This window comes from Pelodiscus sinensis, unplaced genomic scaffold (genome assembly GCF_049634645.1).
Source record: "Pelodiscus sinensis isolate JC-2024 unplaced genomic scaffold, ASM4963464v1 ctg42, whole genome shotgun sequence".
Taxonomy (NCBI): domain Eukaryota; kingdom Metazoa; phylum Chordata; order Testudines; family Trionychidae; genus Pelodiscus; species Pelodiscus sinensis.
The window spans coordinates 68,843-83,251 of NW_027466041.1; the positions used below are offsets into that span (position 1 = coordinate 68,843).

Genomic DNA, 14,409 nt, shown 5'->3' on the forward strand with positions numbered 1-14,409 from the left:
CTCCAAAGAGAACCAGCCCCGATTTTAGTAACAGGTAGGCTTATAAAGACAGTTCCGTCGCGTCATGAGCTCTTCACCCAAGCCACTTACCCCCCTTTCTAGAAACTTTTTAATATCTATGCATATCTTAGCCAACTATATACATTGTGGCCAAAAGCGCTTCATAATACATCAGTAACTTTCTTATCAATCACAAAAGGCAGGTACCAGGAACAAGGAGACAAAAGAGTCGGGTACAAACAAAGGGCAAAAATAGGGAGGTAAGATTAGCGAAGAGGAACAAAAACAGGGAGGGTATGTCTACACTAGAAAGTTAGTTCGAACTAACGGACGTTAGTTCGAACTAACTTTCCTATGCGCTACACTAGCGCTCCGTTAGTTCGAACTTAATTCGAACTAACGGAGCGCTTAGTTCGAACTAGGTAAACCTCATTTTACGAGGACTAACGCCTAGTTCGAACTAGCTAGTTCGAACTAAGGGCTGTGTAGCCCTTTAGTTCGAACTAGTGGGAGGCTAAGGCTTCCCAGGTTTCCCTGGTGGCCACTCTGGCCAACACCAGGGAAACTCTATTGCCCCCCTCCCGGCCCCGGAGCCCTTAAAGGGCCACGGGCTGGCTACTCACTTTGTGCCAGTTGCAAGGCTGCAAGCACCCGTGCCTGCACAGCCTGCACCTGCCACACTATGAGCCAGCCATCCGAGGGCTCCCAGCCCTCCACTGCTCCCCACGACCAGCCTGGCGGCTCCCGGGAGCCTGCCCGGGGGCGCAAAAGGCGGGCGCCCGCCTGGTCAAGTGCGGAGATCGTGGACCTCATCGAGGTTTGGGGGGAAGCCTCAAATGTCCACGATCTCCGCACTAGCCACCGGAACGCGGCCGTCTACGGACGCATGGCTGCCAGCCTGGCCGCCAGGGGCCACCAGCGCAGCCGGGAGCAGGTGCGCTGCAAGATTAAAGACTTGCGGCAGTCCTACTCCCGGGCCTGCCTGCCAGGGGCTGACCCGGAGGCCTGCCCCCACTTCCATGCCCTGGACCGCATCCTGGGGCCTCATGCCGTCCCTGCCCCCCGGGACGTGATTGACCCCGGGGCAGAGGGACCGCTCCTGGACACCGAGGAGGAGGAAGAGGGCTCTGAGAGCCAGGAGCCTGCTGCCAGCCTTCCCAGGACCCGGGACCCCCGAGGCACCCCACAGAGCCGCTCGCCTGCATCATCAGAGGCCGGGGAGGCGTCCACCTGTGAGTACCCTCGTGTTCCCCTTATGTGTACGGGGGGCTGGGGCGAGAGGGAGCCCCGGGACCGTGCGCCTGGGCCTTGCCCACTACGGAGCAGCAGCTGGGGATCCTGCAGGGGCCCTGGCCTTGCAGAGGGGAGCTGGGTTTCACACACCTGGGCCCCTGGGGTAATTGACCGCTGGTCTTCTTGCACCACAGCTGCAGCACCGGGGACTGCAGGGCGCACCACCCCGCCTGCAGCAGCCGCCCGCGCCCGGGCAAGCAGGACAGCCAGGAACCAGGAGGACTACCAGAGGCGGCATCTCCGGTTCCTGGACCGACAGCTCCGTCTCCAGGACCACTGGGTCCAGGAGGACCTCAGGCTGCGCCAGAGGAGTCTGGAGGCCCTGGAGGAGCAGGGCCGTGCCCTGCGAGGCCACCTCCAGAGCCTGCTAGACCGCTTCCCATTTCCTCCTCCCCCTGCTCCCCCTCTTGCTCCCCCTCTTGCTCCCCCTGCTCCCCCTCTTGCTCCCCCTCTTGCTCCCCCTGCTCCTCCTGCTCCTCCTGCTTCCGCTCCTGCTTCCTCCACACCCCCTGTCCTCTCTGCCCCCCCCTCCACAACCATTCCCCACCGACGCCCCCGGACCCGCAGTGTGGCGAGACGGGAGAGGCACCCAGACTCCCACCCCTGAGCTTTCCTTTCCCTTCCTCCCTTCCCTCCCCTCCCCTTCCAGCTCCCTCGTCCCAGGTTTCCCCCTCCCTTCTCCCACCTTCATTCCTCCCTCCCCCACCCCAGTTCTGTGAAATAAACAGACGTTTTTGTTGGAAAAACAGGTGTCTTTATTTGACAGTAGGTAGGGAGGGGAAAGGGGAAGTGGGGGGTAGGGTGGAAGAAGGCCCCGGTGGGGCATGCAGGGAGAGGTCAGTCCTCCTCCTCCTCCACCTGGAAGCTCTCCCGCAGGGCTTCCCGGATCCGGATGGCCCCCCGCTGGGCTTCCCGGACGGCGGCGGTGCGGGGCTGACCGTAGTGTCCAGCCATGCGGTCAGCCTCAGCCATCCAGGCTGGCAAGAAAGCCTCCCCCTTCCGCTCACACAAATTGTGGAGCACACAACATGCCGCCACCACGGGAGGGATGTTGTGCTCGGCCAGGTCCAGACGGGTGAGGAGGCATCGAAAGCGGGCTTTCAGTCGCCCGAAGGCCCCCTCCACCACGATGCGGGCCCTGCTCAGCCTGTTATTGAAGGCCTGGCGGGAGGGATTGAGGTGTCCCGTGTAGGGCTTCATGAGCCAGGGCTGCAGTGGGTAGGCGGCATCCCCCACCAGGCAGACGGGCATGTCCACGTCCCCGACCCTGATGTGGCGGTCGGGGAAGAAGGTCCCGTCCTGCAGCCGCTGGCACACGGAGGAGTTCCGGTACACCCGGGCGTCGTGTGCTTTGCCGGACCAGCCCACATTTATGTCCGTCAACTGTCCCCGGTGGTCACATACGGCCTGCAGGATGACGGAGAAGTACCCCTTGCGGTTCACGTACCGGGACGCCTGGTGTTCCGGGGCACGGATGGGGATGTGCGTCCCGTCGATGGCCCCCCCGCAGTTGGGGAAGCCGAGGGCGCCGAATCCCCGGATGACGGCATCCGGGTTGGCGAGGCGGACCACCCTGCGGAGCAGCACCCGGTTGATGGCCTTGACCACCTGCGGAGAGAGACACAGCAAAGCGTCAATCAGTGGGGCGCCCGGGTGGCTGGGAGCGTGCGTGCCCTGGCAGTGCCCCGCGCCCCACTCCCGGAAGCAACCCCCCTGGCGGCGTGTAGTACGGCCGGGACAGCCCGACCCCTCCGGTGCGGGGCGCCTTCGCCTCCTCCCGCCCCCCCCTTTGTCCCTGGGGCGGCCCATCCCCTCCTCGCAGCCCCCCTCCCCCCCGGCTCGGTGGCCGACGAGCGCCGTACCTGCATGAGCACTGCTCCGACAGTGGATCTCCCCACGCCGAACTGGTTCCCGACGGATCGGTAGCTGTCCGGCGTGGAGAGCTTCCAGAGGGCGATGGCCACCCGCTTCTGGAGGGGGATGGCGGGCCTCATGCGAGTGTCCCTTCTTTGCAGGGCAGGGGCGAGCCACTCGCAGAGCTCCAGGAAGGTGTCCCTCCTCATCCTAAAGTTCTGGGTCCACTGTCGGTCGTCCCAGTGCTCCAGGACGATGCGGTCCCACCAGTCGCTGCTGGTGTCCAGACGCCAGATGCGGCGGGGCACGCCGGTGCCGGGGCGCTGCCGCGGCTCCTCCACGGCCCCCAGGGCGGCCAGGCGGAGAGGCAGGGGGCTGACGTTCCCCAGGTGGTGCCAGGCAGCCTCGAGCCATTGGTGGCAGGCTTGCAGCAGCAAGTCCAGAACGTGCACCAGAAGGTGCAGGGCGAGCCGTGGCTCCATGTTGCCACCTGCGGCGGCCCCCCCGAAGGGAAGCACCGACACAGACGGGCACAGAGACCGACGCTTTGCTGTCCCTCGGCGAGGTTGGCAAGCAAGCAGGAAAAGCTGAGAACCGGCTGTCCAGGGGGGGTCCCTTTAAGCACGAGCCTCAGATAGCCTCAGACAGCAGCCACACAAAGCAACTGCTGACCTGATGCCCTGCCAGAACCGGTTTCAGCTGCCCTTAAATGCCCCCCTGCGTCCAATCAGTGTGGACGCGCTAGTTCGAACTAGCAAAACGCTAGTTCGAACTAGTTTTTAGTTCTAGATGCGCTAGTTCGAACTAGCTTAGTTCGAATTAACTAATTCGAACTAAGTTAGTTCGAACTAGCGCTGTAGTGTAGACGTACCCGGAGTTACTGACCAGTTCCCAAAGCAAGCCATTCTACTTACAGTAGGTACAAATATATAATTTATCACTCATTTTACCTTTATAACCTAAGCCAGCATGGAGGGTGCGCCTCTGTTTGAACCACATTTCTGCTTCTGGTCAAAAATACCCAGAGGCCTCCGTAATTAGCCTTTGCTAACTTTCCTTAGCATAACGTTGACCAGGCCTTGTTTTCCTGGTCCCAACACAGCCATAAAACTATTAACCAAGCACATAGTTTTGCAGCATCCTGAGTGATAGGATGTATCCCAAATAGGGCATTGGGCATGTTGGGTATCTTATCTACCAATTGATTATGTATTGTGTATTATTAGAATGGCCAAGTCTCACTTTACTATAAAATGGGCTTAGCAAGAACAATCGATGGGAGGGAGTGAGCAGGATTGACGCACACGTCCTGCTCGTAACTAGAAGTAATAGACCCTTCACACCCCAGTGCATGGCATTCCGATGGGTGGGAATCAAAGGGACCACAACATCCTGCCTGGAACTGTCGGTAGCATACGGGTGAAGTGTAAGTGAATTGGGCTTAATTACTATATTATAGTAGATCTTCTATTACTTGCTTTTCCATTGCTTCATGCTGTACTAATTGTTTTAGAATTTATAGTATTTAAGGTTTAAATCGTGTAGTTAATTTTTTAAAGCTTGTAAATTTTTTAACTACTTAAAGTTTGCAATAAATAAGAAAGTGGTTAAGTCTCTCTGGGTATGTCTACACTACCACCCTAGTTCGAACTAGGGTGGTAATGTAGGCAACCGGAGTTGCAAATGAAGCCCGGGATTTGAATTTGCCGGGCTTCATTTGCATCTTGCCGGGCGCCGCCATTTTTAAATGTCCGCTAGTTCGGACTCCGTGCCCGCGGCTACACGCGGCTCGGATTAGGCTTCCTATTCCGAACTACCATTAGTCCTCATGGAACGAGGTTTACCGGTAGTTCGGAATAGAAAGCCTAGTCCGAACTATCTAGTCTGTGCCGTGTGTAGCCGTGGGCACGGAGTCCACACTAGCGGACATTTAAAAATGGCGGCGCCCGGCAAGATGCAAATGAAGCCCGGGAAATTCAAATCCTGGGCTTCATTTGCAACTTCAGTTGCCTACATTAACCATCCTAGTTCAAACTAGGGTGGTAGTGTAGACATACCCTCTGGAGTGTCCTAGTTTCTCTCAGATCTAAAATAAATCGAACCACACAACAATTGGCATTACGAACAGGATCCGAGGGACCCAGACAGGTCCACAAGATTTGGGAACCATGCCACTTTCCAGGAGTGGTGGGGGAGGAAAGGATAAGGACCAGGGGATGATCACTTGGTAACCCCTGGACTGTCCTTATGCATTATACAAGCCAACCTCAGCTGCTGGTTGGCTAGGATAGAAATAAGTCAAGTAATTTGGTAAAAGCTGGGGGAAAACATGGACTGGCATTTGTAAAGCAATGGTAGAAGCTCTAATGAATAGCAATAAAGGTAAGAGCTAGAATTTTGCAATTAATGTCCAAGGCAGGAAGATGGCTTAAACAGCAGTCCACTATACTAACTTCCTAAATAAGTGAAAATTTGGATTTACTCAAGAAAAGTAACCAGAAGGTGTGATGGCTAGTGAAGGAGCCCACCCTTCTTGCTAAATTAGTAAGGGACAAAACCTGTGTCCATGGAAAGGGGCCATTCAGCAGGGAAAGCAGGATCAGGCCCAGACAGACAAGAAAGCAAACAGGCAAGTGAGATTGGGAAAGAGGTTCGGAGCCCCGAGGGCATAGTGGCAGGAATAAGGGAAATCAGTAAGAACAGGCACTGGAAATCTAAATTCTTGGAAAATTACTTGGAATGGTGATATCTAAACTAATGAAGTTTTCATATGAAGGAAAAAGCAAGTGATTAAGGCCGTGGTCACCAACAGGTCGATCACGATCGACTGGTCGATCGCAAGGCCTCGACCAGTCGATCGCAAGGCGTCCTGTCCGCCCCGCCCCCATTTCTCTCCCTCCCCCGAGAAGCCCCACTACCTACCTCCAGTGAAAATGGAGGTAGTGTCGGCTTCCCAGGGATGGACAGAAGTCCCGCAGCTTAGCGCCACTTCCGGCGATTCCGGAAGTAGCGCTAGCTGCTCTGCTGGGTGTACTGCGGGAGGGAGCAACGGCTCCCTGCACCTCACAGGAGGGGTGAGTCAGCCCCGGGGGAGGCGCGTGCGCGGGGTTTTCCTGTGCTGGGGGGGGTTGGCCCTGGGGCAGGCACACGCGGGGTTTCCCTGCGCCGGGGGGTCGGCCCCAGGGCAGGCGCTCGCTGGTTTCCCTCGGGGGGGGGGGGAATCCTGGGAGGAGGCAGATACAGGGGACTCTCTGCCTCCACTGGCACCCCACTCCCCAGGCCCCACTCCCCAGCCACAGAACTATGTCCCCTGTCCCCACTCCGCTAACTCTGTCCCCACTCCCCTGTCCCCAGCCACAGAACTCTGTCCCCATTCCTGTCCCCACTCCCCGAACTCTGTCCCCACTCCCCTGTCCTCAGCCACAGAATTCTGTTCCCACTCCCCTGTTCCCAGCTGCAGAACCCTGTCCCCTGTCCTCCCAGCACCCTGTCTCCTCTCCCCTGTCCCCAGCCACAGAACTCTGTCCCCACAAAATGTATAATTCTAAATGCTTCATTTTAGATTTAATTAGCATGAATAAAAACAGACCATTTATTTCATAACTATAGACACCTGATTTTAATTGTTTGTATTGCATAATTTAAAAATAAACTGTTTATCAGAGTTTGTAAGTAAGGGCTGGGGATAGCAAGTGATGGACAGGAGGAGAATAGAGAGGGCGGGGCTTCAAGAAAGGGGCGGGGCGGTAGATCTTCGCCTGTTCGGAGATTTTAAAAGTGATCTTGGGTGTAAAAAGGTTGGAGACCACTGGATTAAGGGAAAGTGAGAAGTTAACTCTGGAGTCTGGAAGGAATTGAGCAATTGTTGTAAAAATGCTAAAAAAGTGCTATAGAAAAAGAATTATTGGCTTCTTTGCGGCCTTTCTGGAGGAAAAGTGGGCCCTTTTCCCAAAAGGATGTTCGGTAAATAATCCAGACAAAAAGACAATCTGATTTAAATAATTTAGCTATGGACACTTTAGTAGCATTTGCTAAAAGAGCATAAGGTTTTTCAGTTGAAAAAAAAATTAACTACCCCAAATGAATAAAAGGGAAAAGATTTTTGTATAGCTTTGAGGAAATAGTGTAAAAAGAAGTTGAGTGTATGCATGTATATATTGTGTAAACATGTGAGGTTTCTAGGACCTAACCAGTGTCTTTGTACTTTTATGAAATTCGGTTTCGTAGGTTTCAGGTAAATGAATTGGTTTGGTTTTTAATAATGCCATTTCATTCAGAGTTGCAAAACGGACGATACTTTTGCCAGCTATAGGTGACTAGTGTTGCTTGGCTTTTTGTATTTAGCATTTAAACACTTAGGCTGTGTCTACATTGGCACCCTTTACTGGAAAAGGGATGCTAATGAGACACTTTGGAATTGCAAATGCCGCGGGGGATTTAAATATCCCCTGCGGCATTTGCATGAACATGGCTGCCGCTTTTTTCCGGCTCGGGGCTTTGCCGGAGAAAAGCGCCAGTCTAGATGGGATCTTTTGGAAAATAAGCCCTTTTCCGGAGGATCCCTTATTCCTCTTAAAATCAGGAATAAGGGATCTTCCGGAAAAGGCTTTATTTTCCGCAAGATCCCGTCTAGACTGGCGCTTTTCTCTGGCAAAGCCCCGAGCCGGAAAAAAGCGGCAGCCATGTTCGTGCAAATGCTGCAGGGGATATTTAAATCCCCCGCGGCATTTGCAATTCCAAAGTGTCTCATTAGCATCCCTTTTCCAGTAAAGGGTGCCAATGTAGACACAGCCTTAAGGTGTCTCAATGCTTTATTTTATTTTTTTTTATAGACCAAGTTGTGGCTGTTATAAGAGGCAGCCAGAACCAGAAAAATGGGGAAGAGTCAATGGGAAGAGATTCTGGATTTCTTGTTTTTTGGCAAAATAGCAAACAAGCAGGACTTTAAAGTAAACAGCAATCAGGACTCTAAAGTTTGTGGCCCTTTTAAGGCAGAGACTCTAAGCTGCTGATAATTTTGAAGATCAGAGCTAGCCAAAAAGTGCCTGTGTGAATATAAGTGGCAGCACAAGAGAGATCTGCTTATACGCATAATACACCTATTTTTTAATAAAAATTACCCATACCTCCAGGGTAAATTAAACCCTATGCAAAGATTTCAGGAAGACATGGAATACACTGGCCTCGAAGTGGTGTGTGGATTTTTTTTTTAAGAGGCATGCTAAACACCACTTGTAAGAAAAATGTATGCTAATGTTATCGTTTAATCCTGGGATAAATTTAATGTTTATGAAGTAACCCTGTAACGATGTATAATTTATAATGCATATGATGTTGTTCTGGAAAAGGAAAACCCTTTGGCTACGTCTAGACTGGCATGATTTTCCGCAAATGCTTTTAACAGAAAAGTTTTCCATTAAAAGCATTTGCGGAAAAGAGCGTCTAGATTGGCAGGACGCTTTTCCACAAAAGCACTTTTTGCGGAAAAGCGTCCGTGCCAATCTAGACACGCTATTCCGCAAAAAAGTCCTGATCACCATTTTCGCGATTGGGGCTTTTTTGCGCAAAACAGTACTGTGCTGTTTACACTGGCCCTCTTGCGCAAAAGGACTTTTGCCTGAACGGGAGCAGCATAGCATTTCCGCAAGAAGCACTGATTTCAGACAGTAGGAAGTCAGTGCTCTTGCGGAAATTCAAGCGGCCAGTGTAGACAGCTGGCAAGTTTTTCCGCAAAAGCAGCTGCTTTTACGGAAAACCTTGCCAGTCTAGACACAGCCTTTAAGTATGAAAGAGTGGTAGTTGGAAACATCTTGTCTGCAGTATAAAAAGGAAACTGAGGTACACCACCATATTAATTTAATGAGTGGGATAAGTCACCCTTAACCCATGAGGGAAAAGTTACTAAAAAGTGCAGCCAGAACCGCAATAAGAGGTTCTGGAGGAGCCGGAATAGGGGCTGCAACCTGGCGCATTCGAGGTAGGCGTGCGCCAGGTTCTCCCTCACGCCGCAAAAGGGGCAGGTGTCTGGGATAGGGGTGAACCGCGCCAAGTACACGCCCGTGCTCACGGCCCCGTGAAGGAGCCGCCAACTGATGTCCCCGATGGGCTGCAGGATTAAGGAGGAATATACGCTGGCCCATTGGGGTTCCCCACCCTCAATTGGTCTTAAATAGTCCCGACACTTGGTGTTGGGGCAGGACACAAGGGTGAGGAAATGTAATGTGTGGAGCACAAGTGTGTACAGATGTTCTCTTGGCACGGTTCAGAAGCAGACCGGCTGCAAATCCTGCAGCCGGCTGGGGGTCTAGGGATGGGGAGGCCCGCAGAATAGGGGCCTGATAACAATGGATAGAGGCTTTGCAGGAGGGGAGGGGCGGGGTGTACCCTCTCGCAGGGCTCTCTGCAGTAGGTCGAGAGCGGGCTGCGACAAAGCCGCCTTCACCTCCTGGAGTAGGCGCAGAGGGGTTCGGGGGGTGGAGAGCCCCATGCGCCGAGCGAGCGCTCGGGGATCCACCCAGTCCCCCCTGTCGTAGCCCAGCAGGTCTCCGACCTTGGTGATTTCTGCCAGGATCAGCCTCCGGCGCACCGAGGGAGACTCTGCCACCTGCACGCACAAGGCTGGATTGTGGAGCAGGGGCTCCGCGAGGAGGTCTGCTCCCTCAGAGGCCACAACAGACCTGGTCACTGAGAACAGCTTCCAGGTCTGGAGGAGGTCCTGGTAGAATTCCGGCAGCTCTGAGAGGTCTCGCGGAAGACCCCTCGGGTGGATGAAAAAGAGCTGCCGGTCGTATCGGAGCCCTCGGAGGCGGCGGAGGAAAGCGCGCGCCAAGGTGCCCCATGCCGGACTACCTGCACTGAAGAGGAGTCTCTGCAGGGCCTGGAGGCGGAAGGTCCGGACCTGGCTGCGCACGCAGACCAGGCCCTGGCCCCCCTCCTCCAAGGGAAGAGACAGAACCCAGTGCAGTCTTGGCCAAAAGAACTCCAAAGCTGTCCTCTGGAACTTGGCCGGACTTCTGGGGCCAGGCGCAGGGTGTTAAGCCGGTGCCAGACCATGGCCAGGACCAGTTGGTTTAGTACCAGCACCCTCCCGCGAAGGGAGAGGCACCGGAGCAGTCCTGCCCATCTCCGCAGCCATTCACCCACCCTGGCCTCCAAACCCTGCCAGGTCTCCGGTGGAGAGGGATGTGTGGTGGATAGAAAAACGCCGAGAGAGAGCAGCGGACCCGCACTCCACCTGATGGCCTGAAGCGCGGGTGGGAGGGAGCTGGCCCGCCACCCGTCCCCGACCACCAGGCCAGAGCTCTTGACCCAGTTGACCCGGGCGGAGGAGGCTGCCGAGTAGACGGCTTGGCAAGCCTCCACCCGCGCCAGGTCGCCCGGGTCCTGGACCACGAGGAGCACGTCATCGGCGTACGCTGACAGGACCAGCCGCAGCTCCGGCTCCCGAAGCACCAACCCCGTCAACCTCCTACGGAGGAGACAGAGGAAGGGCTCGATCGCCAGAGCGTACAGCTGGCCCGACAGCTGACACCCCTGACGCACCCCCCGCCCGAAGCTGACCGGCTCGGTCAGGGTCCAGTTGAGCCTGACCAGACACTCCGCGAGGGCGTACAGCACCCGGAGAAAACCCACAAACCGGGGCCCGAAGCCGAAGGCCTGCAGGGTGCCCAGGAGATACCCGTGGTCCATCCTGTCGAACGCCTTCTCCTGGTCCAGGGACAGGAGGGCGAACGACAAGCCATCCCTACGCCTGAGCTCTAAGAGATCCCGGACCAAATACAAGTTATCAAATATACTACGGCCCGGGACGGTGTAGGTCTGGTCGGGATGGATCACGTCCGCCAGCACGGACCGCAGTCGCAGCGAGATGGCTTTCGCTACGATCTTGTAGTCCGTGCTGAGGAGCGAGACGGGACACCAATTGCAAAGGTCACCTCTTTGGTAGCAAGGCGAGTCACCAAGTCACCGAGCAGGGTTGCAGCCCTGTAAAGGACTACGTTCTAGTGAGGTAGCACTAAAAGTAAATCCTCAGTTGGCTGCTGATATAGCAAGGAGATATTAACAAAAAGCTTCCCAAATGCTTTGGCCCAAAATTTGCCATGGAGACAGGCCCAGAAGCATGCCCTAACAGTGATCTGTAAAGGGGGGGGCGGGGAGTGAGCTTGTGCCTTTGGGGCAGGGGGTGGATTATCATTTCTTTGTGACGGTAAGTTTTATTTTGCTGGTTTTATTTTGTTTTTTAAATTGAAAAGCCAAACCTGTTATCTGTTTCAGGACCTCAAATTCAGGTCCCAGTGACCAATGGGGAACTGGTGAGATTATGACATCTTAAATCAGCTTTAACTTTCTTGCTTTGTGTGAGGTGGCAGGATATGGATTCAGACTTGTAAAATTAATAGGGTTTTGCTCACACATGAGAGAAAGTGTCCCTTTGGGAGGGATTCCCCAGCCCTGATCTAAGAGGAAGCACCCTAACAGACCAACACAAAAAGGGAAGACTTAACATGCCTGATATTTCTAAAGGAAAAAAAGGAAAGAGGCTTCTAACACCACCACTAAGCAGCAAAAAGATGCACAACTCCAGTAAGTCCCCTAGTAGAGCTCACATTTTACAAGAAGCGATCTAGATTATGACTACCACACTTCCATTTTTCCACAAGATCATTTGAATGCTTCTGGCGACAGCAATTAGCTCTCCTTTACTCAAAGCAAGTAAGCTACAGCAGAATAGAGACTCTCCCTCCTAGCTGAGGAGAGCTGAAGCTTGGAACACAATTGCCCAGGCCGTACCCTAGTGTAGTGGTTCTCAACCTGCAGCCCCTCCAGCACACAGCTGCGGCCCACTTGACATCCTCAGGACCATAACTAACTGCCCCCAGCACAGAGCTGGCAGGGTGGGTGCAAAAATGAAACAGGATCAGGCCCAGCATCAGCACTCCCAACAGAATGGGGCCCAGTGGTGTCAGTCCCTGCCCCAGCAGAATTGGGCCCAGCAGCATTGGTAGCAGGCCAGCGTGCTCAGTAGCCCCTACCCCACAGAATCACAGGTCGAGTGACCTCCAGTTAGAGCAGGCTCCCCAGCACTAGGACTGCAACAGCAAGTGGGCGGGGGGCTGCACAGCTGAGCTATGGGAAGCCAAGGTAGGACACTAGCAGGCATGGGGAAAGAGGTGCAGGGGAGTAGGGACACATGGGGTGCAGGTAAAGGGACAGGGGGCTAGAGCTGCAAATATGGGGATGCAGCTGGTGCATGGGGAATAGATTCTAGGTGCGGGGACTGGTGGCTCAGGACCTGGCTGGGGGTAGATAGGGGGCACAGTGCTTGGATGGGAGGTGTATGGGGGACACTTCATGGAAGAGGGGAATGGGCCCCTGGAAGGGATAGTTCTTGGGAGGCCATTCTGCCCAGGACAGGGCACCTTGTCTCTGTAGGGCAGGCACCAGCCCCAGGGGGCGGGGGAAGGTGTCTGGAGGCTGTGGGGACAGTCCTGGGGGGGCGGGGATGATAGGAGCATTTCCCTAGCTAGGGGGCAGTCCCCTTACATGCAGGCTCAGCAGCTGTGCTCTCCGGGTACTCTGCCCCACTGCACCACCAGCACAGAAGTGAGGGTGGCAATGTACAATGCTATGCCACTCTTGTGTTAAAGTTAATTAACTGTAGACTTTTGACTTATTTTGCTAACTTTAAACGCTCTTGACAGACATTTGCTAGTGTTGAACTGAAAGGTACTGTCTCAATTTTAACTGTATTGCTGTCACATACCAAACACGAAACATTTTTGTAGGTGTACAAGTAGTATGTGTTTGTAATGCAGCCCACAGCAGTAACTGTTGAGAACCACAATTCCACTGAGGGGTCCTAAGAGCTGCAGGATCAGGTCCTTCTGGGTGCTATCACAAAAGAACCCCCCCCCCCCCCAAAATAGACTGTTTTAAAAGGACACTATCAAATGGAATATGGCCCCATATTGAAGATTTGTAAAATTCACCTTTTACAAAACCCAAGAACATTTTTTTGTCATTACTGTGGAAATCGTTACAGCAAAACAAACACACACACACACACACACATCCCAATATTTAACACCCACAGGAGCATTTGAAACAAAAACATGGCAAAACTGAGCTAGTGCAGGACAAGCTGAAAATAAAACTGATTGTTCTGTTTTGCATTCTTTAGGCCAAAAGAAACGTACACCCTGAAAAGTAAACTGAAAGTATCTTTTAAAAATACAATTTCAACAATTGAAACATGATCCTAGCAACCCAAAATTAGAGTTTTCCATAGACATACATTTTAAGCTGCCATCCCGCCTTTAAGTTCAAGGACTATTTAACATTCATTCTGTATATACTTATCCTCTTGCCCTTCTTACAACTTTTATTTCTCAAACAAAACAAAGTTCCCACAACTCAATTCTAAGAATGAAATCATGATTTCTCTTAAGGGCTACATCTAGACTGCAAGCCTCTTTCGAAAGAGGCTTTTTCGAAAGATACTTTGCATATTACTTTGCATATTACTTGCGCAAGAAGCCGCGAGTATAGACATAGCCGTTGTGTGCTGAGCTTGTGTTCGTCTGTTTTTGTTTGAAGGAGCGTGTGCTGTGGCCGGCAGCTGGAAGCTGTGAGCTTCTAAAGGTTTGAAATCTAGAAGCCTCTGTTCATTGGCTGAGCCTTAGTCAGGGGGTTGGGCTATCAGGAAAGCCAGGGCTTTATAAAGCAGTGAGTCAGTGACCAGGGAGCATTGCGAACAGGAGCAGCAGACAGGGAGTTTGGAAGGGGAGTGGGAAGGAGCCAAAGTACACTTGCCATTCTTTATAGTTTAAAGGCTTTAATCAGAACTTCCTGATTTAACTAGAAAGCCTAGCCATACCCTAGGTCGGTGTAGGAGAGAATGCAGGCAGAAGCCCAGCAGCAGAGTGGGGGCTATCCTGTTCATTGCACTCAGTGTAGCATGTATGAGTTCAGAGACCGAGTTCAGGCTTTGGAGGCCAGGGTGGCTGAACTGGAGGAGCTGACGGAGGCCGAGAGGTGCGTAGATGAGGCTTTCCGGGACACTGTAGAACTGTCCCACCTCCGGTCAGACAGCCCCTGCGCTGTTAAGGAGGATGAAAGGCTCAGGGAAGGAGAGCAGTCAACGGGAGCAGAGGGAAACCTTCCCATAGTTGGGACCCTCCTTCCAGATGTTGGGGTATCCTCTCGCACTGAGGATACATCTCTGGGGGAGGGAGCTCCAGTCATTAGGAAAAGGCAGGTGTT

General features: G+C 53.5%; 1 protein-coding gene across 1 annotated transcript; it reads left to right on the top strand.

The window, feature by feature from the left end:
- Positions 1 to 667: 667 nt before the first annotated feature.
- Positions 668 to 2,015, top strand: LOC142826319 (uncharacterized). Its single transcript, XM_075918568.1, has 2 exons — positions 668 to 1,232; positions 1,428 to 2,015. The coding sequence occupies exons 1-2, from the start codon at positions 683 to 685 to the stop codon at positions 1,898 to 1,900; spliced, it is 1,023 nt and encodes a 340-aa protein (XP_075774683.1). The 5' UTR covers positions 668 to 682; the 3' UTR covers positions 1,901 to 2,015.
- The last annotated feature ends 12,394 nt before the right edge of the window (positions 2,016 to 14,409 follow it).

Bases quoted from the DNA above. Each gene is read 5' to 3' on its own strand.
- LOC142826319 (XM_075918568.1), top strand. From the start codon at position 683: ATGAGCCAGCCATCCGAGGGCTCCCAGCCCTCCACTGCTCCCCACGAC. The intron at 1,233-1,427 runs GTGAGTACCCTC...CTTGCACCACAG, and splicing joins GGCCGGGGAGGCGTCCACCT to CTGCAGCACCGGGGACTGCA.